This window comes from Mustela erminea, chromosome 5, assembly GCF_009829155.1.
Source record: "Mustela erminea isolate mMusErm1 chromosome 5, mMusErm1.Pri, whole genome shotgun sequence".
Lineage (NCBI taxonomy): Eukaryota > Metazoa > Chordata > Mammalia > Carnivora > Mustelidae > Mustela > Mustela erminea.
The window spans coordinates 116,351,442-116,379,386 of record NC_045618.1 but is presented as its reverse complement, the minus strand read 5'-3'; the positions used below and the strand labels follow the sequence as shown (position 1 = coordinate 116,379,386).

General features: G+C 48.8%; 1 protein-coding gene and 1 long non-coding RNA gene across 4 annotated transcripts in view; one reads left to right on the top strand and one right to left on the bottom strand.

The window, feature by feature from the left end:
• SMOC1 (SPARC related modular calcium binding 1) overlaps positions 1 to 27,945 on the bottom strand; it is a 149,296-nt gene that overhangs the window by 30,165 nt on the left and 91,186 nt on the right. For all 3 annotated transcript variants that reach the window (XM_032344612.1, XM_032344613.1, XM_032344615.1), the window contains exons 4-7: positions 24,573 to 24,672; positions 22,394 to 22,441; positions 7,836 to 7,925; positions 5,785 to 5,865 (exon numbers count right to left, since the gene is read on the bottom strand). In XM_032344612.1, the coding sequence (XP_032200503.1) occupies positions 5,785 to 5,865; positions 7,836 to 7,925; positions 22,394 to 22,441; positions 24,573 to 24,672 (319 nt within the window). The remainder of the gene's footprint in view (positions 1 to 5,784; positions 5,866 to 7,835; positions 7,926 to 22,393; positions 22,442 to 24,572; positions 24,673 to 27,945) is intronic.
• LOC116591597 lies at positions 580 to 16,900 on the top strand. Its single transcript, XR_004286063.1, has 3 exons — positions 580 to 873; positions 15,327 to 15,388; positions 16,557 to 16,900. It is a non-coding gene; the product is annotated as an uncharacterized LOC116591597 (long non-coding RNA).

Genomic DNA, 27,945 nt, shown 5'->3' with positions numbered 1-27,945 from the left:
TGCTATCAGCACCAAAAACCACACAAACTCACCTAAAAACAAAACAAAACAAAACAAAACTTTTGCTGTTCAAGCTAGGTCCAAAGGCCGATCACACTCTCACCTCACCTTGGCCCGTCACCACACCCCTGTGTCCAAAGCAGATGCGGTGCGGCAAAGGAGCAAGACAACTGGGAAAACTAATTTTTAAAAACGAGGAAAAATGGATGCGGGGCTGGGCTCTCCGGGGCCTCCAAATGCGCATACGGGTCCTGTCTGCAGAGGGAAAGCTTGAGAAAGGCCTTTGCTGCTACGGAGAGGGCCAAAGGCATGACCACCTTTCCCTGTCCCCAGCTCTATTCTCTGGCTATGACGGACCAAGACACCTGCAGCAGATAAATGGGCAGGCATCCAGAAGGCCAGTTATAGAAATAAACTTCAAGGGTTTGTTTTTATACAGATATTTTAAATGCTCGCAAGCCCAGACCCGTCCTCGGCTGCTAACGTTAGCGGATTACTCATTCTTCCTTCCAATCACGTCATGTGTGAGGTTCCAGGTGGCTGCGGGGTATTTGCTTACAACGGCTACTGCTGGTTTCCCTGAGAGCTGTTTATTTTTCCAGGCCTCAGGTCATTACATCACCCCGCGGTTTCTGGGCAGGCCAAGAGTGCTGGTTTGGGGGATGGGGGATCCGGCCAGGAGGTGTCCTTGCCTCAGTGACCCTGCATCCCAGTCACCGCAGCTGTCCCGGCAGGAGCTTCCCTGGTGAGGAAGGAGCGGTCCAAATGCAGCCCAGGGGCCCACAGCGGGCCGAGAGGAGCAGGGCTCTGACGCCAGCAGATAGGAAGGAGCAGGGGTGCTGCGAACATCTGACCGGCCATGCGGACGGTGAGGTAGGCAAACGCTCCCACGTGTGAGGAGACGGGGCTGTGTTCGTGGCAAAACGTACAAGAAATGATTTTCACCTTGTAACCCTGCTGACGGCTCTGTCTCAGGGAAGCAGAGTTCCCACACGCTCCCACATTCAGGGACGTCTGGAAGGAAGCTCTGCCAGGCAAAGAGGCAAGGGAGGAAAAGCAAGTGCTTTTGGATTTCACCCCCAGGGTCGAGTTCTAGGGCCTTCTCAAAATCCCAGATCAGATCATGAAGGAAGTTAATGAGGAAAGGAAAGGAAAGGAAAAAGATGGGGAAGGCAGAAGAGAAGTCGAAGGACCCCACCAGTGGCTCCAAGAGGTAGCCAGCCACGACGGAGCAGAGGGAAAGGGCCTATGTGCCATGAGGGCGTCACTGTGCTGCTCCAAGAGAAGAGGTAAGGCTCACACGACCATATTTCCTGAGAGTATTTTCCCAAACAAGAAAGCACAGAACTCTGTCATACAGAAAAAGAGAGAGAGAGAGAGAGACTTTTATAAATCATAGCTGTAGGAAAGTGTCTGCACATAGTAAAATTAGAAGCAGTGGGACATGAAATACGGGATGAAGAATGAGACAAAGCCTAGTTTTCATCATTTCTTTAATCTCTTTGATTTCTTCTATAAAATGCAGATGATTAAAAAAGATTCTTATACTCTAGTTATGTTAAGAAATGCTTTGGTAGCCAGCTTCTGATACCAAAAGCTCCGCAAGAGTTCATATTTGGTCCTAAAAGCAGAACACAGTCTCTGGCCAACACTCGTGTGTGAGAGGATGGCTGGTGTCAAGTTCTAGGGTGTCGGCTGGCCAGGTCTTCCCAAAGGCAAGAGAGCTCTTGGTGCAACAGAGACCAGAATCAGAGACAGGAGCCCAGAGGGGCAAACCCATCGACACTGAGGCTGCCAAGTCCTCAAAAGGCAATACTGACCACGGGGAACACAAGACAAAGCCTTAAAAACAAGGATCGACACCCCCGGGAGGAGAGAAGGAGACAGGATAAGTCTGCAGGCATATGTGTCATGTTATTGCAAAGCTTCAGCTGCCCAGTGGAACCTTTCCAACATCAACAGTCCCCAGGCCAGAAAACAAACCTGGCGTCACAGGGTCTGAGTGGGAAAGAAGGATGTTTGGGGTGGTAGAAGGGACTAGGATGGCCTTCTTGCCTCTAAGAGAGAGTGGGAAGAGCGCTCACCTAGACTGGCTTCTGAGTCCTGCTTCACCCTTTCCATGGGTGGGGGGTGAAGCTCTCCTAACCCAGAATCTTCTGGCAAACTCCAATGGGAAACTGCCTCGGGCGCTTGACCCAGAGGCTCCACTCTGTACCAGAGCCAGCTGCCCAGACACGAGTTATCACTAACATGTTATCTGACTTCTCATCAACCCACATGAGATAACATGAAGAGCACTTGGCACAAGATTTAAAGATATTCCGTCAAGAGTAGCCATTATTTTTTAAATCATTCATGATATACCTAACTCTGTGTTAGGCATTTCACATATATCGTTGAATCCTCAGAAAAACCCTGCAAGGCACTCAGAACCTTGTTTCACAACTAGTGAACTTTCTTAAGGTCACTCAGCCTCTCACGGGAAGCCAGCACGGGAAGCCAGGTCTCCTGGTTTGTCTGATACCAAAGCCCATGCTGATGCCATTCCGAGGTTTACCACTTCTGTATAAAAATGATTCCTAGCTCTGCCCACAAAAGCCAGACGTCAGGAAGCCTCCCCGGCATCCATTTGTGAGAGAATACACCAGGACAGAATGCCAAAGCTCGGCAAAGGTTCACGTTGGACAGGGCAGGGCCACGTGAGCTGCCCCAAGTTCCTGAGCTGACGATGCAGGCTTCCGTGGGCATGTTTGGAAACCTCTCCCAAGGCATGGCCCCTACTTCTGCCTGGTCTATGAGAAGGGCCAGGCACCAGGAGAAAGACACCCCCATGCACACATTCCCGTCCAGATTCTTCTAATTCCGACCCACAGACCAGGGGCCAACAAATTGCTTTCTGTAAGGTGTCAGATAGAAAGCATTTTAGGTTTTGCAGGCCAGACAGTCTCTGTCACAACTATTCAGCTCTGCTGTTCCAGCCCCCAAACAGCCATAGGTGATATGTAAATAAGTGGGTGTGGCTGTGTTCCAATAAAACTTTATTTGCATGAACAGGCAGCTGGTCATTTGCCAATCCCTGCCTAAATGCCTTTGTGACACCATGTTTTTTTATACATAATTCCATCAAAAGGATCAACAGGTACTGAGTATTACCACTCGATCATGATGGAGAAAGTTCTCAGTTTACCAGAAAATGCCTAAGGTCTAGATCTCTGATAATTATTGCTGACCTCAATTTCTCGCAGGGAGGCTTTGGCTATCCCTGAACTTTCCTCTTCTACACACTAACCCTCCAGACATAACTGAGTCCAACCAGGAAAAAAATGAAGATGGCTGGGTCACACCAACAAAAGGAGGGCGGTTGTGCCTGCCTGGATACCATTTCTCCATGAAGACCCAGTAGTCATCCAGTTGGCAACTATCCAGGACAGGTAGGAATGGAAAGCTGAAGAACTTGAGCGGAAGCAAACATCAGATAGCTTCATATCACCACTTTACTTCGCTCGGAGAAAAGAGCCCAAGAACACAAGCACTCCATTCACAAAGATAAATCATTTTCCCCAGCCCCACCCCTACTAGCTGGGACCCAGGATAAGTTACTTCCTCTCGCTCAGCCTCCATCTCTGCACCTGTCAGATGGAGGCGATAACAACACTTATCTCATTGGGTGGTGGTGAAGCTTCAAGGAGATAACACCTGTAAGGTGTGCAGGATCCGAAAGGATGATTCCGATTTTGATGATGAGGATGATGATGGTGATGATGGTCTTTTCTGTCCTCCCCCAGAGCACTCAAACACAGTGAGCTAGATTCTATAATAGATATAATAGGCAGGCAACAAAGCCCTTGTCCTCACAGAGTTTAGAGCCTTGGTAGAGAAATTAACCACTGGTAGATGAAAGCAATTTCTGGAAGCAACTGCTAAATGTCAAGTGAGTGTTCCAGGCAAAGGGTGATGCAGGATTTCAGAGAGCACTGACTGTCATAGCTGCCACTGGTCACAGAGTGACAATAAAGCCTCTAAATAAAGGCTTTGCAGATCTGCTGGGAGGAGGTGGGGGCCAGGGATAGGGGGACCACTGCCACCAAAACCATGTCACTTTGACTTATCACATTTGTCTAACAGCAAGAGGGGAGGTGGAAGGAGGGTCTCCAAAGAAGCTTGAATTGAAGAATTCTCACTGTAAGTGGCATCATTAACATTCCCATTTTTCCCACCGCAATGATGATCGCAATAACTAATGTACTTTCAGCTTCTCTTGTCCTCACTGTTTACCACTTAGCCAGGCACTGGTTAAGTACCAGATAGACAGTATCTTGGTTAACCTTTACCCAAAGTCCTTCAAGGGAAAGATCATGACCCCCAGATAGAGAACTGAGGCGCTGGAAGGATTATTTCACTTGCCTGGATCTCTCGCTAAGTGCAGAAGCCTGAAAGCAAATGCAGGTTTTGCTGATTCCAACACCTGTGCTTTAACCACGGCACTGTTCTGTCCAAGACCCTGGCCCATGGGACTCACATGGTCTTCTTCCAACCCCATCATCCCCTATCTCCAGCTTTTGTCAATCAGGGAACCAGACACATGCGGAGGTACTGACCCGCCCACATCACAGAGAAAATCCAGAGATGCTGCATGGGGTCATCAAAATGGGTAACTTCCTTGGTACACTTGAGTTCCCCCACTCCCACCTTTAGGCTAGAGCTGGCAGATGGATACACCTAAAAGGGCTCAATGACAGCCCACTCACTAATTAAAGGTCTTCTAAAACTACCCATCAGTTCAAAGGGACAGATCTTTTGTTTATAGACCTTGATATCCATAGGGAGAAAATGATATGGCTGAAATGAAATTCATCACATTTATGCAGGCATAAACTATGCAGAGGGGCATTTCTCACAATGAAGTCTTAGGCGAATAGAAGGGTGATTTCCCCACGATGGAGATACAGATTGGCTTTGTTAATACACTTTCCTGTCGGTGGACATCCAGTCTTCACTGATGGTGAAATGAACTTTATTGACTTTGGTCTTCATTGATGATAAACGAACTCTATGAAAGAGTCCTACGAATCTGATCACCCTCCAAAACTCGTCACCCTTCTACAAGGAGCTCAGCCAGTACCAAACCTGACCACTCACAAGACCCTCAAAAGATGAGACCAGAAATGACAGGACTATAAGCAACTATTTGGAGCCTTAAAAAAATACATAGAACCGGGGCTCCTGGGTGGCTCAGTTGGTTAAGCAACTGCCTTCGGCTCAGGTCATGATCCTGGAGTCCCAGGATAGAGTACCACATCAGGTTCCCTGCTCAGCAGCGAGTCTGCTCTTCCCGCTGACCTCTCCTCTCCTGCTCTCTCTCTCTCAGATAAATAAATACAATCTTAAAAAGAAAATCTTTAAAAAAAAAAAAAAAAGAAAACAAGAACCAAGTCTCTTAAGCCTTGTGGTCCAACATTTCCATGCCAGGTCATTTTTTTTTTTCAAATTCTTCTGCATGGCATGTAGAGTCAATTAAAACAGAAAAACATACAGTCAAAAGATTTTTTGCTAAAAGATCAGCTCCTCATGAAAGATGATACCTGAGCTACTAATTGAAGAAAATTAAAGTTGGAAGGGATTCACTCATCTAATCTCGCTTTATAGCTGTAGAAGTTGAAGACAAGACACGTTAGATGACTTGCCCAAGCCCATACTGCGGGTAGTCACGGAGCAACTGTGGGGCAACTGTGGGGCAACTGCAGGTGATTCGGGCACAAACACAATCCCAGGCAGATTATTTACCTGAATTCCTTACATTGGTGTTGTTCAGTTTGGAGTCCTTGATTACCAAGTGCTTAATCCACAGAGTAGGAGCTGTAATTTCTGGGGCAGAAAAAAAAAAGAAGAAGAAGAAGAAGTAGTGAGAAAATCTGGGCAAAGGGAGTGGTTAACTTGGAGGGTAGCCCCCAGGCTTCAGGAACTTTTTCTAAAGCCTGAGGCATCAAGGCTTTGAGCTTTCTTCCTCATTTCACATCCACTTTGTCCCAACACCTCTCCCTTCTCACTACGGAAGCTCCTCTCCCCACCAGCTCATGGGAGCCAACCAGGGCCTCCCCTGCTCAGAGGCAGAGTGGTCTAAGTCCAGAGGCGCTGAGCCGCTCCATCCAGGAATAAAAATATTATCCCAGGAGGTGAGGAGCATGGGCCAAGCCAAGTCTCTCTCAGCTGCATCCCTGGAAGAAGATTTAAAGGGGATAAATCAACAAATGAATGCCAAACAAACCACAGAGACCATTTTGGAGGAAATGACTGAGCCACAACAGATTTCAGCTTGCTGAGACTCTGTTCCACATGGGAAGGAAAGTGGTGAGTCCAATGTGTGCGTCAATATCCTTCCTAATGGTTTCTCATGGACACAGGCTGAATCCTCCATCCAGAGAGCTTGCAGGGGATCTCTAGGCCCTTTGGGGCTTGGGTCACATGATGGACAAGTGGTATGAGAATCGGGAGGACCCTGAACTCAAGAGTGATGAGTCCTTCAGTGAAATTGCTGGGGCGATCTCCCAAGGTGACATGGTCTCCATTTCCCATCTGATCCCTCGAGATCCCCAACTTGCCAAAAATCCAGGAGATTTGTGGATCACAGAAACATCTGAATTTCTAGGCATGAACACATGTATGTATGTTCCACTAAATAACCAGTTGTAAAGGAGAGCTCACATGTCAGTCCTTCTACCTAGAGGTGGGCCTCTGCTCGGGACATCCATAGGCACAGTACTGACCAGTGGCATCATTTCTTTTTATTCCTGTCTCCCAGTCCAGTCTCATGATCCAGGTCTGGATACACTCAGCTGAAAGCTGCTCAAAGTTTGCTGCACTGACAGCCGAACCCCGGTGTCAGACTTTCTAGAAACTGCATTTTGCCAAGCTTCCTACTTCCCCTCATGGGAGCCTGGAGTATATGGCAAAGTGCACTGAAGAATGTAGGCCATGAGCAGCTCAAACTCAAAATAGAGGCCAGCCTTCTGCACCCCACACTCCTCCTGTCTAGCCGTCATACCCCCAGGGACATTCAGCCTCTATCTACCTACCAGCAATACTATGTCTCTTGTCCTAGAATTCCCTCTCAAATGCTCTCAAGGTCCAACTTTGTCAAACCAGGTCCACTAACCTATCTCTTTCCTCCTACTTTCCTACTATACCTCAGCCTCACCATACTCTCCCCCTCTGTCCATATCAGTCCCCCCACTGCCCTGATTCTTCCCTTCCCCTTTCACAATCCAGCCCGGGTGCTGTCTCTTCACATAGTCTTCCCCCAGACCACTGTGATCTCCTTTCTCCCAAAAATGTCCACTACAATAAAAACTAAGACCCTATAATTTAACATCTAAAGCTCTCCAGTAGTTGCCATTGTCTTGAGAGCAAAGGCTTCATCTCAACTACTCCTTCTTGGTCCCCCAGAGGCCTACCACAATGGTGGGCACAGAGAAGGGACTTGTAAGTGTTGGTTCATCTACTGAAGGGACAGTGCTGGCCTGTCTTTCTCAGCCATGGCTCTTTGGTCTTGGCAACTCAAAGGGTCCATCCAGGCTGTGTTATTATTGGACAAATGCAGCTAGTCAGGAAGCCTGGCTAGAACAGAGGGCCTTTCCAGAAGTAGAGAGTGTACCAGTTCCTGGGAGGATCTGCATTTTTTTTTTAAAGGTTAAAACAACGCAGCCTAACCTGGGGAAAACTGAAATTAAAAAAGAAAAAAATAATAATAAAGTTTATACAAACATCCAAAGGAAAGATGTTCCTCAAATCTAAACATGGTTGGGAGTATACGAGTCGGAAGTGATACAAGAGCTTACCATCTCCATCGAACACGGGCTGAGTCTCCATCGTGGGTGTCGGCTTCGACCCGTCATCTGAATTGAGAGTTAAAAAGAATCGAAAAGAGACTACCATTATTGAGGTAAATACTATCTACTCTCCAGCACTGTTGAATGATTGGGGTTTGCACATGGCCCGGCCAAGTCCCAATGAAAAGACCAAAGAGAAAGGAAAGAAAGAAAGAAAGAACAGGAAGGAAAAAAAGAACCACAGAGAGACACCAACAGTAAGACAAATCCAGGTGTATGTTCACCATCCCAGGGGTGGGACAAGAGGGAACTCAACTGTCATGGTCTTGGAAGGCCCTTCCTCATCAACCCACGTGACCTGGCAGGATGACTATCAGCCGTGGTCCTCCCTGCAGGGAAGCTAGGGGGTGGGGGTGGGTGTGTACCTTCCCTAGCAGTCCTGAGCTTTGCGCCAGGCATGTTAGGGTAAGGCTGGCATACTTCGTGGCCTCAAATCCTGGTGTCCCCAGTTCCTTCCTGCCCTTTTGTGAAAGGTACCAGCCAAGTACCTAGTGGTCCTCATTGAAGAGCTTCAGGCAAACAAGAGGCTGTGCTTATTCCCTCCCAAACACCTAGCTATTTCTCTATCCTCCCCTAAAAAGGAAGAAAAGGCAGGAAGGACCATCCTCTCTCCAGTATGCTGAACTGGAGAGAATCAGGAATCCCTAGAATACTTCTAAGTATGAAACACCGTGCCCGCCCGTTCCCAGGGAGAGGTAGGGGGGCAAGCAAGATAGAAGGGGGTGTGAGAAACTGAAGCCTGAACTGGCTTTGAAATTTCTACAGCAGATGACGGGAGCACGAAGTTCCCAGGAACAAGTCCTAATGCACAGGGTCCCAGCAGAGAGTCGGCCACTCTTCGCAGAGCAAGAATGTCTGCAGCGGAGGAGTGAGTGTAGACTTGGCCGTCCTTCAGGACGCTGGGTTACTTCCACCAAGATCCCCCCAAATCTCAGTGCAGGTCAGTGTCTCTCAACTTTTCATTACTGCCCAGCTAAAGAGCATTTTTAGACTTTTTCTTCCTAATCGCCTTCCTAGTGAAATATTCATAACACAGACACTGCGTGTGTATCTGCTTCTGTACTATATGTGTATCTGCTCTTTATATGAAAAAAGAACAAGAGCTCTTTTGTCCCCCTGCCTCCCCCCACCCCCAGTCAACTTCCCTTTCTTGATATCTCTGCCTCCATTGAGAATGCATAGTTTAGAGATTTCTCTGTGTTCTCCCTGGGCAGGGGCGGGGGTGGGCGTGGGGTAGGAGAAGAAGAGCCCCGTGGTCTCAGGCAGTGGGATGATTACACCATCCCCCCAGAGATCTTGTACAACTGAACACTACATTCTCCACGCACTAACTATTTTTTGGTCATTTTATTCATTTAACTGCTATGTATTTATTTATATTTATTTGTTTGTTTGTTTTACCAACAGTTCTTATTGTTAAGAAGAATAAATACAAGTTATTATAATTGGTATAACAACTGGTATTTATTTATTTTAATGGAAGAATAATCAACATACAATATGGTATTAGTTTCAGGTGTACAACATAGTGAGCTGATGTTCACGGTTGTTACAAAATGATCACCCCAGTAAGTCTAGTTCCCTCTCTCACCGCACCAAGGTGTCACAGTATTACTGGATATAGTCCCTGTGTTGCACACTACATCCCCATGTCTTATTTATTTTGTAACTGGAAGGTTATACCTCTTAATCCCCTCCACTGAGTTCATTAACAATGGAGAAAGCAAGTTCTCAGAGAGTCTCTGCGACGCCAGTCAGATCAGCCTTAATAACAAACCCCCCACCACCCGCCGCCATTTGGAGCTCCCAAAACCTTTGGCCGACTTCCCTGCATCTTATCAGGGAGGGAGGAAAAACACAGAGTTCTGATCCCTTTCTTGAGCGTCAGACTCACACCCCACCCTTGGGATCTTCAGACTGGAGCTCTAGAGAGACCCTAATCGTGGCCAGAGGCGGAGGCCAGCAGCCCCACCGTCGGGTGACACATGACTCTGCTATTATTCTCCTCGGCTGACACCAAGACCCAGCTCCTACCGGGGCCGAGGCGACCCTGCACCAGCTGACAATCATCCCTAGGAACAAGATATGGGCAGGGGGAGAGGAGTGAACTTGCTGGATAGCTCGTTTGCCTCCAACCGGAGTCCAGAACAGGCATCTTTTGATGCACAACCATGTAAGTTTGATCTGAAAGTCACTGAAGGAGAATAAACACAGAGCAGAACCACACAATGTCACTTTTTTTAATAGCATCACTTCCCCTGACTCTATTAACACCTCTTTCCACTGAATTCAATCAGCCACTGAATGAAGGCTTGTGGCAGCTGCAAGGCGCATTTGGTTGCTCCTCCGGATGCAGAGTTCACAGTCTAAGGAGTCCGGCCCCACAGGCTCAGGCCCTCCACCTGGGATGGCTTCACTTTAGGGGCCTCCAGGGCCACAGAGGGAAAGGGAGAAATCAAACATTCCCGGAGGGACAATGGTGAGAACCCAAGTGAAAAATGGCTCCTGCGAGATTTTAATATTCAACTAAAAATCCCCCCATATTCCAAGAGCCGTAGCTCTCTCTGGAGCAGGGTAACAGAGAACATTCTGCTGCTTCCTCCCACCAATCCAATGACAGTCTCGGGCGGCCCATCTGGTGTAGCGATTAGCAATGTTCCGTTGCCCAGGGGAGGAAGGAGTGTTTCCAGTCTCCCGGGAAAGTTTGGCACTTGTGCGGGCCCAGGACCTCCACAGTTGCCCAGACGCAGGCCCAGGGCCCGAAGCACCTGAAGGCACGTGTGGGCAGTGAATCTTCCTGCCGGGCGGGGTCACCACGGGTAAGGAGGTATAGCCAGACCGCCACAGTGGAGGCCCTAGACAGAAATCTTTATGAAGTGAGAAAAGACAAGGTGCCCCGCTGCCAGGAGAACCACCTGTGAAATTCAGCTGCCCAAAGGATGAGAAGCCAAGCCAAAGCCAACAGGACCCTCTGACCATCATCTCCGGGCACCTGGGCCCCTGGCTCCCAACCCAGCAAACAAGCACACCCTTCGACCAAACACAGGTCCAAGGCCTGGGTCCAAGGTCCACATCAGTTCAGCTTCCTGGCAGGCCTTGGGACAATACCAGGCCCCACACTGAGCCCTGGGGAGAGAGAAAAGCTTCCGCTTAGTCTCCCCGTCTCCAGTGGGGGCACACTCCACATCCTGGCTTTACATCCAAAAAACTGGGTTACCTGAGCCCCTCACTTTTCTTCTCTGGGTAGTGATAGCTTCTTCTGAAATGAAGGGTGCCCCAGTCTTGGGACAAGGTGCAGGACTAAAGATTTAAAAGCTCAGGAGCAAGGACTTTAAAGGTATGAATGCTATGAGTATAAAGCATCTTAACCAACTGCTTATTTTTCAAATTGGATTTACAAAATTAAAATCCTATCAAAGTTTTTAAATTAAAAAAAAAAAGTAAACCTTTCAACTCAGTAAGAAGATGAACAACCTGATTTTAAAATGAACAAAATACTATAGTAGACATTTCACCAAAGAAGATGCACGGACAGCTGAAGGATGCCTGAAAAGATGCTCAACATGATTAGTTACTAAGAAAATACAGATTAAAACCACTATGTACCTACCAGAATAGCTAAGATTTTAAAAATAGGAAATACCAAATGTTGGCCAGGGTGTGGAGAGACAAAAACCCTCATTCCTTGCTGTGGAAATAGAAAATGGAGTAGCCATGCTGGAGAACAGTTTGGCAATTTGTTTGAAATGTGAAACATAAACTTACCATTCGACCCAGAAATTCCGCTCTTGGGAATCTGTCCAAGAAAAAGAAAAACATGTCCACCCAGAGACATGTGTGCAGAGATCCATAGCACCATCACTTACAAAAGCCTCAAACTGGAAACAACCCAAATGTTTATCAACTGGTGAACAGGCCACAGATGGGGATAGGGCCCTATCATGGAATACTACGCAGCGACGAAAAATAATGAATTCCGAATACAAGTGACGTTATTGATAAACTTCAAAAACATTAGACTAAATGAAAGAAGCCATGTACAAATGCTCATATTGTAGGATTCCACTTAGATGAAAAGCTTAGTAAAGATAAGTCTATAGAGTCCAGATCTGCAGGTGCCCAGGGCTGGAGGAGGCAGTGGGGTGTAACCAGAAGCCGGTCCAAGGTTTCCTTTTGGAGTGATGGAAATGTTCACTGGTAATGGCTACACGATGCTCTAAATGTGCTAAACTCATTGAACTGTATGTTTATGATGGGTGAATTTTATGGTATATAATCATGCTTCAGTAAAGCTGTTAGAGTACCAATGTCATCTCAGATTCAACCTCAGGCAGCAGCTGCTAAATTATTTCAGTGATCCTTAATTGGCAGGGAGACTCCCACATATTTTAAAGAAAAATGTATCTCAATCTCAGTTGACACGTAAGTTCATGGTGATGTGATATCTCGTGCTCATTGTTGGTGGTGCTTTTGGACCTCACATAGTAGGATGTTAGTCCTCTTTAACACCACTACACTCTTCCAGAACAAGAAGAGGAGAGGCCACTGCAAACGCCAATTCGAAGATTATCATTTTTCTTACAGGGAGAAAAATGTAAATTCGGAAACAGTGGCGGGGGGGGGGGGAATAAAAGCAAAATAAAAAATAAAACAAAAAAATTAAAAAAAAAAGGCAAGCTTACATTCATGACTAAATGAATGAGGCAAAGCTGAAAGAATTTCTCAAGGATGATGTCAAGATCTGCAATAATGAGACCACTTTGGTTTTGCAACACTCCATTTGAGGCAGGTGGCTTTCCTCATCTAGTCTCACCAATGGCCAGCACAGAGGACGTCACTGGGCAGATAAAAAGAGATGGCGTCACAGAGGAAGAAAGTGATTTGTTCCGGGCCCAGAGGCAGGGAGCAGCTCTGGAAACTGCCCAGGCCCAGGGTCCTGGAGTTTGGCCTTCCAGTTTCTCCAACCCCCAACCCTGTCTCTTCCTTAAGGTGCAGCCCCGCAAAGCCGCACCCCCCTGCACCGGTTCCGCGAGCCTGTTCAGACAGTTGGTTTGTGTGACAGCACAATTCCTTGCCCTGCGAGAAGGTCTGGCCCACGCACAGACAGCTGGAAGTCACTTCGACCCCTGATGACACCGTTCAAAGCCTCCTCTGTTTGGCTTTTTGATTCCTGATTGACATTCTCTGGCAAGTGGAGATAAATGCAGGCTGAGGACAAATGTTGATTCGCTCTGACTATTCTCAGCGAAAGACTTTTCAGAATAACAAACAAAACAAAACAAAAACTCAAAAACATTGGTGTGCTTAAGGGACTGAATAGAGCCCAAGAGGTCCAGGGAAGCAGGGCCTGGCCTTTCAAGGGGCTGGCGAGTCCACCGAGGAGTTAATTGTTCGAGTGTACAATGAGTTTATTCTGACCACATACAAAGAGCTTTCTCTTCCAGGTCCTTCAAAAGCAAATGTGTCAAAGGGGCCAGAGGAGGAATCTGTATTAATGGCAGCTCTTGGGGTCTCTGAGACTGAGGAGCCTTGGAGAATGAGGAAAAAAGAAATCCCCCCCTCCCGAGATTCGGAAGGTCTCTCCACGATCCCAAGCCCCCTTCGATTCTTGGGCTCTGCCCAAGCCATGTCCATCACCAGCCACCCTCCCTCATGAATTCTTTTAGACCACCATTGGTCGTCTTTTACAAAGACATGGAGAGAAACTTCAGCCTGGCAGAAGTACTGGAAGGTTCTTGCTTTTGACGGGACCACATTTATGCCAGAGCCACCAGCCCCCTCAGCTTGTGACTCAGGGACCCAGTGTGGAAATTGGAATGATGTATTCTGGGCATCACAGGGAGACACCGGTGCCTTTTGCAAAAGTCCCTTAAGACACTGACCCAAATCATGTGAGGAGGAGGATGGAATTTTAGTCAACATTTCCTGAGATGCATGTCCCAGGAACAATGAGGCTCAGACATGTAGTATGAGCTTTCCTAATCCTGACCTTTGAGAACAGCGGTTATCTGGGCACCTTGGGTCCTTTCCAGAGCAAGAGATCAGTGTTTTACATTCCGTGTACCCACCTGCACACTCCCTCCCAAAAGAAGCAGAAACAAGCTCAAAGCTGTTTTTTTGCAAACAATTCCCTACATCCTCAAGCTCCACATTCCCCTGAATAAGAGCAAAAACATGATGCTGGTGAAAAAAATAGACCAGACATGGAAGAAGAAGAGAAGAAAGAGGAGGAGGAGGGAGAGGAGGGGGGGCAGGGAGGGAGGAAGGGAGAGGAGGAACCACCAGCAGCAGAGTCAGTTCCGAGCTGGGTTCACAAAGAGAAGTGGGCTAGTTTTTTTTAACTCTTTATTTTGAAAAAAATGATAGATTCCCAGGAAACTGCAAAAATAATACAGGGACGTTCCATGTACGTCTTGCCCAGTTTCCCTCGATGGTAACATCATCATAGCGAACCTAAATACATAGGCAACCTACAAATATGTAGGTTACCTCGTTGTTGTACAATATCAGAGTCAGGACTTTGAAGGGGGGTCATCCATGGACCTCATCCACATTCTGCCAGTTTTACGGGTACTTATGTGTGTATGTGTGTCAGGGAGGGGGGTATTTCTATGCAGTTTTATCCAACGTGCTGATTCGTGTGACCACAATTAAAAGACAGAACTATTCCATCACCATGAAGATCTCCCTCTACGGCCCCTTGATCATCACACGTGCCCTCCTCCACCCCATCTCTCACCCCTGGCCACCACGGATCCTTTCCCCATCTTTACAATCTTGTCTTTTCTAGAATGTTATTTAAATGGAATCATGCAGGAGGTGACCTTTTGAAACCAGCTTCTCTCACTCTGCATAATGCCTTTGAGGTCTATCCAAGTCGTGGTTTGCACACACGGATGGCTTGTGCTCTCTTACCGCTAGATCGTGTTCCACGGGGTGGAGGCACCGAGCTGTGTTTCACCCACAGAAGGACATCTGAGTGGTTTTCCTCTTCGGCTCCCACAGATAAGGCTACCGTGATCATCCACATTTGGGTTCTTGAGTACACACAAGTTTTCATTTGTCTGGAATAAAGGCTCGGGAGTACCATGGCTAGATTATAGGATAACTGTTTGTTTTGTTTTTCACTCTGTAAACAAACTTCCAAAGTATATCTCCCGGAGGGTGTATCATTTTACATTTTTACCAACGATGTGTGAAACATCCAGTTTCTCCACAGCCTTACCACCATTTGGTATTGTCCCTAATTTTTTTTTTCTTAATTTTAGCTATTCTAGTAGGTGTGTAGTGATATCCTCTCATGATCTTAATTGGCATTTCTTTATGGCTAATGATGTTGAATATCTTTTTGATGTGTGTATCTGCCTTCTGCATCTGAGCTCTGGTAAAATGTCTATTCATGGATTTTGTCCATTTTTAAATGGAACTGCTTTTCAACAGGTTGACTTTCTGAGAGCTCATTACATGTTCCAGATAGAAGTCCTACACTGGATATGTGGTTGGTAAGTATTTCCTCCCAGTCTGTACTTTTTTTGTTCTCTGAACAAGATCTTCAGAGCAAGTTCTTAATTTTGATGAGGTCAGATTTCACAAATTTTAAATTTGGGGGATCATGTGATTATAGTTCTAAGACAAAAGAGTTCTAGACTCCTCTACCTATGATTTCTGAGAATCTCCTCCTATATTTTCTTTTAAAAGTTTTAATCATTTTACATTTTACATTTAAGTCCAAGATCCACTTTGAATTCATTTTTGTGTAAGAAAATGGGGTTTGGGTTGAGGGCTTGGGGTTTCTTGTTTTTGTTTTTGCCTACAGATATCCAGTCGCTACAGTGCCATCCTCCTCAGAACTGCTTTCTTTCTCTGTCCCATCAGTTTGCCAGCCTTGGGCAGGCCTTTCTCTGGGTTCCCTACTCTGCTCCACTGATCTTTGTGTCTATCCCTTGGCCGACACCACACTGTACTGAGTACTAGAGCACTGTAGGTCTTCGCCAGGGTATTATGATTTCAACTTCGTCACATTCTAGAAAAGGCAAAATTATGGAGACAGTAAAAAGAGCAGGGGTTGCCAGGACTGGAGAGCACAGAGGATTTTTAGGATAGCGAAAATACTCTGTGTAATATTGAAATGGTGGACATGTGCCATTATACACCTGTCCACTTCCACAGAAATGCCAGCACTGAGAGTGGGCACTAATGTAAACCATGGGTCCTGGGTGATGATAACGGGTCAGTGAAGATTCACTGATTATAACGAATGTGTCACTCTGGCGTACACGTTGATAGTGGGGCACCTCTGCCTGCGTGGGGGCAGGGGTTGTATGGGAGATCTGTGTACTTTCCTCTTAATTCTGCTGTGAAGCTAAAACTACTCTAAAAAAAAGAAGTCTTTTTTTTTTTTTTTTTTTTTTTAAGAAAAAAGAAATGAAACATTTTTAAAAAGGGAAAGGTCACAGCATTTGTTCGGAAGCACACAGGGAAGCATGAATTGAAACTTTATCAAGGGTCATGGGGGAGTAAAGCATGAAAGCTCTCTTTGTTTTTAAAAGAAATCAGAGTGATACCTCCCACTTCATTTTTCATTTTCAAAATGTTGTAGCTCTTCTAGCCCCATTGCCTTTCCATGTAGACTTTCCAATAAGCAGCTCTTGGATCTCTGTTTTCCTTCAGCTGGCACAGAATTGGGTACGGCAGGACCCGAGAGTGGGGATTCATTGGCCTCTCCCCCAGGAGCTGCGTGGTGCTCTGAGCTGGAGACAGGGGCTCAGATGTGGCCCAGAGACCTCTGTGTGCACACGCGGAAATCTCTGCTTCCAGCGGCACTCCTGGGCCATGCCTGGAACTGAACTCAAGAGACAGCGAGCCAATGAACAAATTCTCAGTGGCCTGACCATCTGAGTCCTCACCTGGACCTGGGGGACCCCACAAAGGTACCAGGCAGTGGGATCAAGAACATGAATGGCAAGTCATCAGAGAGGGAGACAAACCACAAGACTCTTAAGTGCAGAAAACAAACCGAGGGTTGCTGAGGTGGGTGGGGGATGGGGCAACGGGTGATGGGCACTAAGGAGGGCACGTGATGTGATGAGCAAAACTGATACACCACTGATGAATCATTGAACTCTACATCCGAGTCTAATGATGTACTGTATGTTGGCTAATTGAATTTAGATTAAAAATAAAAAAAGAACTTGCCAGTGGGCCAAGCTCATCCCAGGCACGTTCCCCAAGAGTCTTTCCTTCAAGGCTCTGGCCATGGGGACTACCAACCAGGGCTGGGTGGAGGGGACACCTACTTTGCCTCCCAGCAGAGGTGACAGCTTCCCAGCACCTAGAAACCTGTGCCTCCTGGGGAGGCTTTCCCTCCCCCTGAAGGGAACCTCTCTAAGAAAGAGGCTAAGGGCCATTAGAATGTGAGTTCCACAAGGCAAGGCTGAGCTCTTATCGTGTTCCTTGTCGCCGGGTCCTCAGTGATTGTAACAAGCCTGGCACTTAGGAAACGCTCAGTAAATATTTGTTGAATGAAAGAATAAGAAACCAAGTAGAAACACCAGAGGTTACACATAACACCAGGGACTCAAAAGAATCCACGACTAGGAGGCTTGTCCAGATCCCTAAAACCCCTTTCCTCTCCAGTCCTTGGAAATGGGATTCAAACTCTTCATTTAGAATCCTCCACGCATAACTTTCTTTCAGAGACCCCAGCATAGGGACTGGGTGGAGGGCAGGGCTTGAGCACATGGAGCCAAGCTGGGGAGTGAGGAAGGAAGGAGACAGGGCACGTGCACGTGTGCTCGAGCACACCCACGCACACCTGTCTACACTGCAAAGCTGGTACCCCGATGTGCCGGGCTTGGTCAGCACGGCTCGGGGCCCTGGCAGGCAGCAGCCACACACATGCGGACAGCGAAAGGCTGCCTCCCATGGGTCTGGAGCTGCCTAGGCCCGCTCCTGTCTCAGCAGGTGCTGTATTCGAATGACTGCGTCTCCCTGGGGAAATCCAGTGTGAGCAGAGGTCGACCCATCGAGGTCATCAGCTGCCCACGCCCACTACGTCCAACCCCAGATGGTAGGGAATCAGACTGTTGCCATCTGACGACCACGTTAACAGGTCAGCTACTGAGCTCGCCTCTCCCTCTGTGCTGGGGGAGAGGAAAGAGGGGACACTGGGAAGAGGGTAGAGTCATTTGAGCAGGAGGGCCTCGTGTAGAAGGTCCTGAGACAGCCCGAGAAGTGCAGCTCAGGGCAGTGAGGCGAACTTCATTCAGGTGTGCTGACCACAGGAGGGCTGGTTCTGGAAGCCATACTGTCCCCGTCGTCCTGGATGCCTGCGGCTCATCACCCCTGCCCGAAGCACATCCCTCAGCCCTCAGTAAACATGCTGCTGAACCCATCACCCGAGTGACAGGTCGTTCAAGCTGGCACCAACCTGTAGACCAGACTCTAAGAGAGAGTCTAAAAATGGAGACAGAAAAAGAGACCCTGACACAAATAACTGTGACTCACTCTTTACTTAAGAGCACAGGATACAGAGCAGCTCTTGGGGGATTCAAGGTGGGCTGGGTTTGGGGAGCTCTGCCCCTCTCCACCACTGGCTCAACGAATACAGAAGTCCATGCAGAAAATGCAAGCAGAGTCTGCTAAGGTTTCTGTTTTTCTCTCACTTTCCTTTAATGACTAAATCCCAGACATCTTACAAATAGGAAATATGCAAACTACAGAAAACCCCTCATGGTCCTCAACCTTCCCTCACCGATTACTGAAGCATCAGCCGGGGATCTCCAGGGTCCTGGATGCTCAGAAGAAGCAAGCTCCCAGAGAAGGGCCAGGAAAGAATTTCACAAGTGCTCTCAGCCCATTCTCCCGCTTCATAGTTCTACACCCTGAGGTCTTCCCCAGCAGGCTGCGAACTCCCCTCCAACACCTCACAAGCAAGCCTACCCAGGAGCCGCCCCCGACTTTGCTCCTATGCTCCCCAAATCATCCACGTTCTTCCTCATCAAGACCACAAAAACAGGCACCTCAGGAAAATCCACTTGGGGTAAATTCACGATCTCAAAACACATTTTGCTCCCCAGCCATGTCCCAAGCTGTCCAATCCATCTCTACCTCAGCTTCTGCAGCCTTCTACTGTTCTTAGCAGCAGATCGGCAGAGCTCAAGAGGCTGCAGGCAGCCCTCTTCCTCTCCTCCGATCGTCCTCTGAAGCATCAATAAAACACATGTGGAGGCACGTGTGCCCCCCAACTCCCCAAAGACAGCCCCCACCTTGCATCTCTCTTCAAGGGCAAGGACCAAAGGAAAAGAAGGGGAGGGGAGCCAGGATGGGAGTGCCCCAGATCAATGGATATTTGAAACTCAAACACATGGCCCGGGCCCTACGCTGCACGTGTTAATTACCACACATGTTCCCATAAAGGGGTCCGTTAAACACAAGGGGCCCAAAGAACAGAGCGAGGAAAGGACATTCCAAGGGATTAAGTAAATAGTCTGAAGTCCTGACCCTCCTCCCCTCGCAGAGCACGTGCATCTGGGTAAGATGACAGCACCTCCCTCCCTCCTTCCCCGACGTGTCCCCTCGGGCCGCACACCTGTGGACCCCGAGCCTCGAGCCAGGCCTCCTGTCTGGGCCAGCCGCCTGTGACCTGCTACTGCCTGGCTTCTCTCCCTCCTCCCTTCCTCCGGCTATCTCTCGGAGCCTCCTCCCCGAGCCTCCTCTGCTCAGCCTTCTCCTCCGCTCCTCCGCAGGCCTAATTCCTGGCTGGCAACCAGACCCTCCGTCTGCGCACAATACACCTTTTCATTCCTTGCAGGCAGGGAGAACCGATCCTTCTGAGCCCTGTCAGTGGAGCGGGCTCCCCGAGGCAAGAAGGTGGGGGAGAGGAAGGCCTGGGCCCGCTCCTCCCCCCACCACCCCCCCTCCGCGGCCACCACCACTCTCACACCCAGACCCGGGGCGTCCTTGCTGGGTGTGCCTCTCAGCCTGCTCCAGGGCCGGGGCCGCAGCAGGCCTGAGGGCTGTGAGCCCCAGCTCTAGGGAGATCCGGTCTAGGAAACCCCACGTGTGGGCACCAGCTCGGACAAGGGGCCTTTGTGTCTTCCCACCTGCTGCCCTCCGGAGCACATTCCATTCTTAAGTGGCAGCTGAGAGAGGGACCTCAGCGGCCGACACAGGATATTACAAATGCCCTCTCGCACCCTGTCTCCCTTCCAGCTCCAGCTTCCTGGACAGGTGTGGCTTCAGGTGGCCCTTCCTACAGGTGGCCTGAGCCTGCTTTTCTCCACACTGCCCGTGGCAGACAAAGAGAAGAGGATTAGCACCTAAGGGGATCCTTTCCAAAGTAGAAGGAAGGAGAGGCTCTGGGCAAAAGTCAAGTCTCCAGGGGCGAGTGTGCCCCTCCAGGCCTCTGTACCAAAGAGAGGCTCTGTAGAACCATCTGGGAGGGAGGAGCCCATCTGGTGTAGGGGAGCAAGCTTCTGGAAACTAAGCAACTTATCTCTGCAATGAGGCTTCAGACTCTATGCCCCTATTCCGCGCACCGTCCCTGGAGGAATCAGGTGTCCTGTCCTCTCTCAGCTGGATCAGCAGGAGCCCGCAATGGCTACGGGTCTGTTTCTTTTCTTGTCCACAGGGTGCAAAGCCACAGCAACCTGGGAAGTACTCCTCTGTATAGTTTAAGATCCCAGACCCCACGGTTTGCCCTTCTCGGCGTGGGTGCTCCATTCAGCATCACGCCTTCAGTTCCCTTTGGTGGGGGAAATCTGGGCTGTCGGTTTTGTATGATTGCCGATTGCCTTTTACTACCGCCGCGATCTCGTGCCCCAGAGCAGAGGCGATGTTCCTGAAGTCTTCAGTTGCAACAAGTCAAACTGAAGGCAGCTCCCCATCGCAACTTCAATAAATTGCAGACAGACACACAAGCCATGCACAGGGTTGAGGAGTTCAGATCTTTGCAGGAAGAAACATTCACACCCCTCTCCCACTTTGCCACCTAGAAGGGAACCGCCAACAGGCACGGCTGCCTCTCCCTGTCCTGGGAAGGACCTGGAAAGGCATCTGCTCCCTTCTTTTTACCTCCATATGCATTCCTGCTGGCAGGAAGGCCCATTAGTCCATGTTTTCTAGTGGGATCCTGATGCTCCATTTCCACGTCCTCTTGGAACACCTGCACTCAGGCCAGCAGCTTCTCCAGAGTCTCATTTCCTGCATTCGGGCAGGGTGGTTTTGCCTCCTCTTCCCATTCCCATGGGATAAGCATGTAGGGCGGGCTCCAAGGCCCTGCCTCAGTCTCCCTGCGACCACGGGTGCAGGTCAAGCCCATGTACCTCACGCTGATCCTACCCAGGCCTGATGCTCCATGTGGACATTTAAGAACATGAAGTCCCCAAGACCCAGACACAGGTGCAAAGCCTCAAACTCAGCTACTGTCTCCTGGCTGGGCTTTTACCCAAGAGCCTGAAACAGGGGCTCTGGAGTGCTCGCACACGCAATGACATTGGTATTGGTTCCCTGCAGCTACTAGAGCGCAAGCGCGCTCTCACCTCCTCTTTCCCTCTCCATTATCCCGGTGGTGAAGCTCAGTGTGCCTCACACTGGAAATTGTGGTCAGCACAGCCCAGGGACCTAGTCCTCATGTTGGCTGCTCCACTAAACAGCACTCAGACAGACGCCTTAATTGAGGTTAGCCACATAATTTGTAGAGCCCGGTGCAGAATCAAAATGCAAGGCCCTTTGTTCAAAAAGCAGGAAAATAGTGCCATGAAGGACACCAAACTGCACAGTTTGATCCTCTCTTCCATGGTCTCTCTCCTGACTTGTCATGGTGGTTTAAATTTTTCCATTTAATGTTGTTCTACCTAATGAAGGATTAAAATCTTTAGCGTCCTGTGGAAGCCCCACAACCCGCACCACAAAAGCAATATGCCAACAGGGTGACGAGGGCACGCACACGCCCGCTGCCTGGTCCCACTGGGCTTTCCGTAAAAGAACACAAGTTCGAAGACAGAATGATTAAGAATTCCAAAACAACAGCAGCATGGGTTGCAAGCCTGTGAAGCCAGTTTCCTCTTAGTGAAGAAAATCTGAGGTACTAGAACAGTTATTAGGGAGAATCAGCGAGGAACCAAAGATGTTCAAGCCAGTGTCCAAAACAAAAGGGTCGGGGCAGACTTGGACATGACTGCCTTCGTGTCCTTTTCGGTTGCCTGCTGCCTACCTGGTAGCTGACTGCCTGAACAGCCCAGGAACCAAGATTCTCAGGGTCCCTGCCAGCTCTGTATGCTGCGCTCACTCACCTCCCTCAGAAATTCTGGAAGCGTGGACCCCCACCGCCGTATGAGCCCTACTTACCTCCTCCCAGTCCTTCTAGGAAGAAACCTAGAATAGGAATGGAGATTTTCTGTGGGGGGACTTTTAGCCTACACCCAGGCTCCTTCCATCTTGTCTAGAACTCTTCTTGGACTGGCTTTAGAAGCAAACATTTGGATAGAGCGTAAAACTCTACTCACCTTTCCTTCCTGAGTTACCCTGGCTCAAGGGCTTGTCGGTGACTGAACCTTGGGTAAAAGGGAAACAAAAACACAGACATTCAGAATGTATCGTGGTTGGTTTCTTTCAAAGAGCTGGCAAAGCCTGCAGCTATAAGCATATGGTTGTGTATATACATGCACTGTATACATGTCTGGGGACATTATATACAAAGAACGGACATACACGTCCAGTGGTGTTTGCTTCACATCAATGTCACTGATATCGTAGTACCAGTGAGATGAACCATGATCTCCTGGCAATAATCCTGACCAGATTTTTACAAAACTTCCCCTCCACAGAACTCCCTTGGTGAAGGTTCCAGTCACTGCCCCTCACCTCCACTCCCCATCTCCCCCATATGCCGCCACCGCCGTGCTCTGAGCCATATCCAGTCAGTAGGGCCAACTGAAAAGAAGCCCCTCTTACTGAAAATGCAATGATTGACATCCCTTGCTGGTTAGGGCAGGAAATCAGCGATTTTCCATCTGCATTAAGTAGAAAATTGTTGGCCCAATTGTATTGAGTGGGCCAAAATAGTCTGAGGCATGGAAACAATTTTCTAGACGCAGCCTATTCCTCAAAGAGGGTACAGTGTGTGTGTTTGGCTTTGCCCTGCGTGTGCGAGGATGCCATGTGCACCCATCCTGCAGTCCGGGCCCTGTGGCACCTGTCTTCTCCCTGAAGCCCACACATGCAGGCCAGAGTCAGCACACCCACGTAAGGACATCTGCGGAGGCCTGGCCATGAAGAGAAAAAAAAAAAAAAAAAAAGAGGATTCCTTCTTTTCTCATTCTGTACCATACCTCTTTCTCCATATATTAGTTTTGTGAGAATTCAATTATATTACTCTGCATGGCTTGTTTCTAGTGCATTTGTTTGCTTTACATGAAACTTTCCAGGACATTTGCAAGGAGGGCTCATTCCTGCTTCTCCCCACACCAACGCCAATTAAGGTTTCCAGTTTCCACGTAAACCACAAATAAAGTAAACTTTCCATTTTGGCCTGCGAATCTTGGTTTCCTAATGTAGATGCTTACTGCCTTTCTTACCATTCCCTTATATAGCAGGGCCGGTAGAAAAATGAATAAAGCTTGTGAAAAAAGAAAAATGTTAGGATAGCAGGGCTGTTGGCCCTTGGCATTTCCCATAGGGTTTAGAACAATGCTTTATCCTTTGCTTGCACTTAAAAATGAAAGATAAGTAAATAAATAAAACCTCATAACACACAGATATGAAGAAATATGAAGTGGCTGGTGGCTGGACGGGCTTTCTTGAGTGAGGGCTGAGCCACACCGTGAATTAAGGGAGGGACCCCCAAGTCCCTTACCATGTGAACGGAAGTAGGAAGTGTGGGGCTTGTGTAAATCCAAAATCCATGATCCTGTGGGTTGACCTAAGAGCAGAATTTCTCTATGCTCGTAGAGTCGGCAAGAGAAAGGACTTAATGTCTCAGTGGACTGGTGTAGTGGGTCGCTATGAAGCAATGATCCCCTCCATCGTCCAGTTATCAAAACCACCTCAGAAGCTTCGCAGAGAGGTGGACTCCAGGTCTCACTCTAGACCTGCTGGATCAGACTGTTCCGGGGAGCCTCGACACCTGGGCTCTTTTTAATTCCCCGGGCGCTGCTGCTAACAGCCAGCTTGGAGGGCCACTGGGATGAAAGTTTCCATTCCTCTACATTACGTTGTTGGGGGGAGGAGGAGCAAATATATGGCACCCAGGCCACCACGTCCTCCTCATGTGCCCGTGACGGACGTCACTTGTTGATCCCCCAGTCTTTGATGCCGAACTCCCATTCAGTTTTAAAAATCTGTCTCAACAAAGTGCTCCCAAGACCGCTAGCAGCCAGAGCACCCCAGCTGAAAGCTTAGATGCCATTCTCTAGGAATTCCAGCCGATGCTTGGGAAGAGAGCGTCGAACCAGAAACCTCAACTCAAAACAAAGAAATATATACCCATAAACATATACTGAGCCTGTCGCCCAGCTGACTAAAGAGCAGGTGTGTCAGCGTAGAATGCTCTCTGACCTGGAAGAGGGCTCATAGCCCCCTGCCATCTTTCCACCATGTTTCCAAGGTTCCCCCACGAGATGCAAGAGACCAGCAGAGGGGTCTCTCTCCAACTCTTTTCTTTCTTCCCGCCCCTCCCTACGGTACCTGAACATACAGGAGTTTTATTCTGCACAGAAGAGCCACTGATGGGCTTCCCATCTGCGGTGACACACCAGCAGTACCCCGTGTAAGTATGGCACTGCACCTGTTCAGGGAAGCAGGGAGGGGGAAGAGAACCATAAGTCGTGGGTCACCATATCAACAGTCAGCTCCCACCCCTTCCAAAGCCTTGCCACCATGGCGAAGGAGCTCCTTCTAACTCTCACCCAACACCTGTCCCAACTACCTCCTGCAGGTGGCTCGGTCAGTCGACAACATGGATATGTGTCTTCTGTGGGAGCCCCCAGGCCCAACCACAGCAATCTACCTATGCGTCTTCCTTATGACTTTTAATGCTGAGCATCTTATATCCTATCGACAGGTCCACTTTGTCTTTCCCGTGAGGGTTCTCACCAAGACCTGAACGTTTCCCCCCGCCAAGCATTAGCATATACACTCCCATCCATCTGTAATAAATTCGGTTTGGTGAACTAATCTGGCAAGTGTAAGTGGGAATGTCACCATGGGAGGCTGAAATGAACCTTCCTTAACAAGCAGTGCAAGTAGTGCTTCTTCTAGCTTCTTCTAGCTTCTCCCAGCATCTGGTCAGACAGTCGGCCTGCCTACTGCTCAGTGGCTCTCGTGAGACCAGGGCACACACTAGCAGTTGCCCACGAGATGACAGGGTTAAGGTAAGAACAACGTCACTTGACTCTGCAGCTTCTAGTTCGAGATGCCCTGCTGCCCCTCGGTGTGATCATCCTCAAGCCTCCTTACTTGGGTCCACCCCGTCTGGGGATAGTAAATAAAAATGAGGCTTTTGCTTCATTTGGGTAACTATTCTCTCTCTCCCAACAGCTATCACTCTGCTCCCCTCCTCTCACCCCGGCGCCCCTCTTTCCCACCCATGTTGCAACGCGGAGTTCCTAAACACAAATCAAGGCATCACTCGCCTGCTGAAAACCACTCCATGATTTGCCACTGGATTAGGATAGAGATTAAGCTCCTGCATGTGGAGCTCAATCCCCCATGATCTGCCCCCTGCCCGCCCCCCACAGCCTCATTTTACACCCATGTCTTCACATAAACCCTCCAGTGGAACCACACTGAACCTTTCCAAGCCTGCAAACACGTCCTAGGATTTTATGATTCTGAACATTTGTTTGCTCCAAATATCCGGTGGTCCGGGATACCATTCCCCAACACATCCCCAACCCCCTCCTTGTCCCTTTGTGTTCCCGCCCACTTTGTAATACACTTTCTCGGCAAAGCAATCCCAGCCTCCCCACCCTTCTCTTCTCCTGACCCTCCACATGCCCTGGCTCTCTAAATTCAGAGCCCTTATCTCCCCCACCAAGACTGTGACATTCTTAAGGCAAGGGACTGCATGCTGGTTATTTTCTACCTCCTAAGCATCTAGCAGAATGCCTGACATTTACTGTAGGCATTTGATGAGTTGAATAAGTGCTTCATTATCATATTTTCTCAATTCTTGGTCCCCATCAATTCTAAAAATGTAGCATCCATTTAAACAGCCCCACCACATTAAACACGGACCTCAGTGACAGGATGGGTGCCAGTGCAAAGACATTAACATGTGAAAAAAAAGTGCTTCTTGGGATCAAGGACATTTTGGAATCAAGGATAGACAGTAACAGCATACAAACTGGCTTGTAAAGTATATAGGGGTAAGGCAAGAGCGGTCTGATGGTCTGGGTGAAATCCAGAAATTATCGGTAAGGCAGAAAAGCTCCACAATGGCTTCTGCTCTTCTATGGGTACCAGAAGCTATAGTTTTCCCCAAGACAAGGTGTTGTACTATAGACCTACCCATAGAAATCAGGACAAGAACAAGATGGGGGCATCTTACCAATATGATGACTGGGTATAAACGAGGCATTTACCTCCACTGCTCCATGTAAAGAAACTACATTCAGTGCCCTTGTTCCAGTACCATATTTTTGTCCCACTTCATCTCGTGGAGACATCTGCAAACCCGATGGCTATGGTTGCTGCCACAGATGCTCACCCAAGATCAGTATCTTGGGTTGAGTCAGCGCTACCTTCTGAGAAAGCCTAATGACGGAATGGAAGAAACCCAGACAGACCTGGGTTTGAATCCGGATCCAGCCAGTTACAAATTAGGCATGTTACTTAGCTCTCTGGGCCCCATCTATAAAATGGGGAGAACATTGCCAAACCTGGAGGGCCCTGGCAAAGGAAACAGACAGGGTGAGTCCAGTGCCTGGCACAGGTGAGGGCTGGGTACAAGGTGACCATGGTGATGACTGCTCCCAGCTGTGTCGCAGACACCTGGCAAGCCGGCCCTCTTCCGGGCCAGAGCTCCCCTGGTAACCTCCAGAGGTTTGGGTGGGAAACGCTTCTGGAAACTTGGGAGTTTCCCCCTTCAGATTTTGTCAGCCCTGCAGGGGATAGTTGCTAGATGATTCCTCACCAGCGGCAGATTTTAATGGGGCCTGGCTGGCTGCTTTCTCCTCCCTAGCCAGTAATCACCTGTGGGGAAACCAGTGCCCAGAGCTGGGTGGCCACACTGACTCACTCCCAGGCCCCTTGGCTCCCGTGGCCAGAGCCAGCTTCCCTCTCCGTGAGGACTCTACCCCCCCAAGTCCAACACTGGCGCAGTCCTCTGGCCCAGTGCTGCCTGCTGGGACTGGGTGCTGTGGTCATGCAGGCTGCGGGAACAGCTGGACAAAAGCCTCCTCCACCCAGGCACACAGAGTCCCAGCCAAAGCTACTGAAGAGTGAATTAAATGCACGAGTACGAGGCTAAACCCAACGCTTTGTTTCAGGGGCTATAATCTGACCTCTGGGCTAAGCAGGTCCCTGGGGCCACAAGCTCACTGAGTGTGCCCATTGTATCCCTACAGGCATGTGGACGCTGCCTCCCAGCCCCCAGCCGGGCCCACAGGCCCAAACACAGCCCCATTTTCCCCAGGGCTCTCAGCATTTTCCTCGGACCAGGCTCCAAGGAATAGACTCCAGATTACAAAATCCTCTGCTGGGAGGTGCTTCCAAATCCTAGAGAAATAGAATTGATTGGAGGAATTATTGCCATGCTATGTAGTAATGGGCTCACAGAGGATCCAGGTAAGGTCTCAGGCTACAGGAACCCAGCAGATGACCAGCAAGCACTTCCCTTTGCCAAAGGAGCCCCATGTTATTTGCCCATGATTCTCGACCAAGAGGCTGTTTGTAAGCTCTTTGGGGGGCAGTTTCCAAGACCTCTTCTAAAGGAAAAAGAAGTTAGGTGGAGAAAGAAAGCAAGGGTCATGGAGTCAGACTGCAGCCCACTTAACTAACTAGTTCTACCACTGTAGTTAAGTTAGCCACTTACCTCTCAACCCTCTGCAGCCTTGGA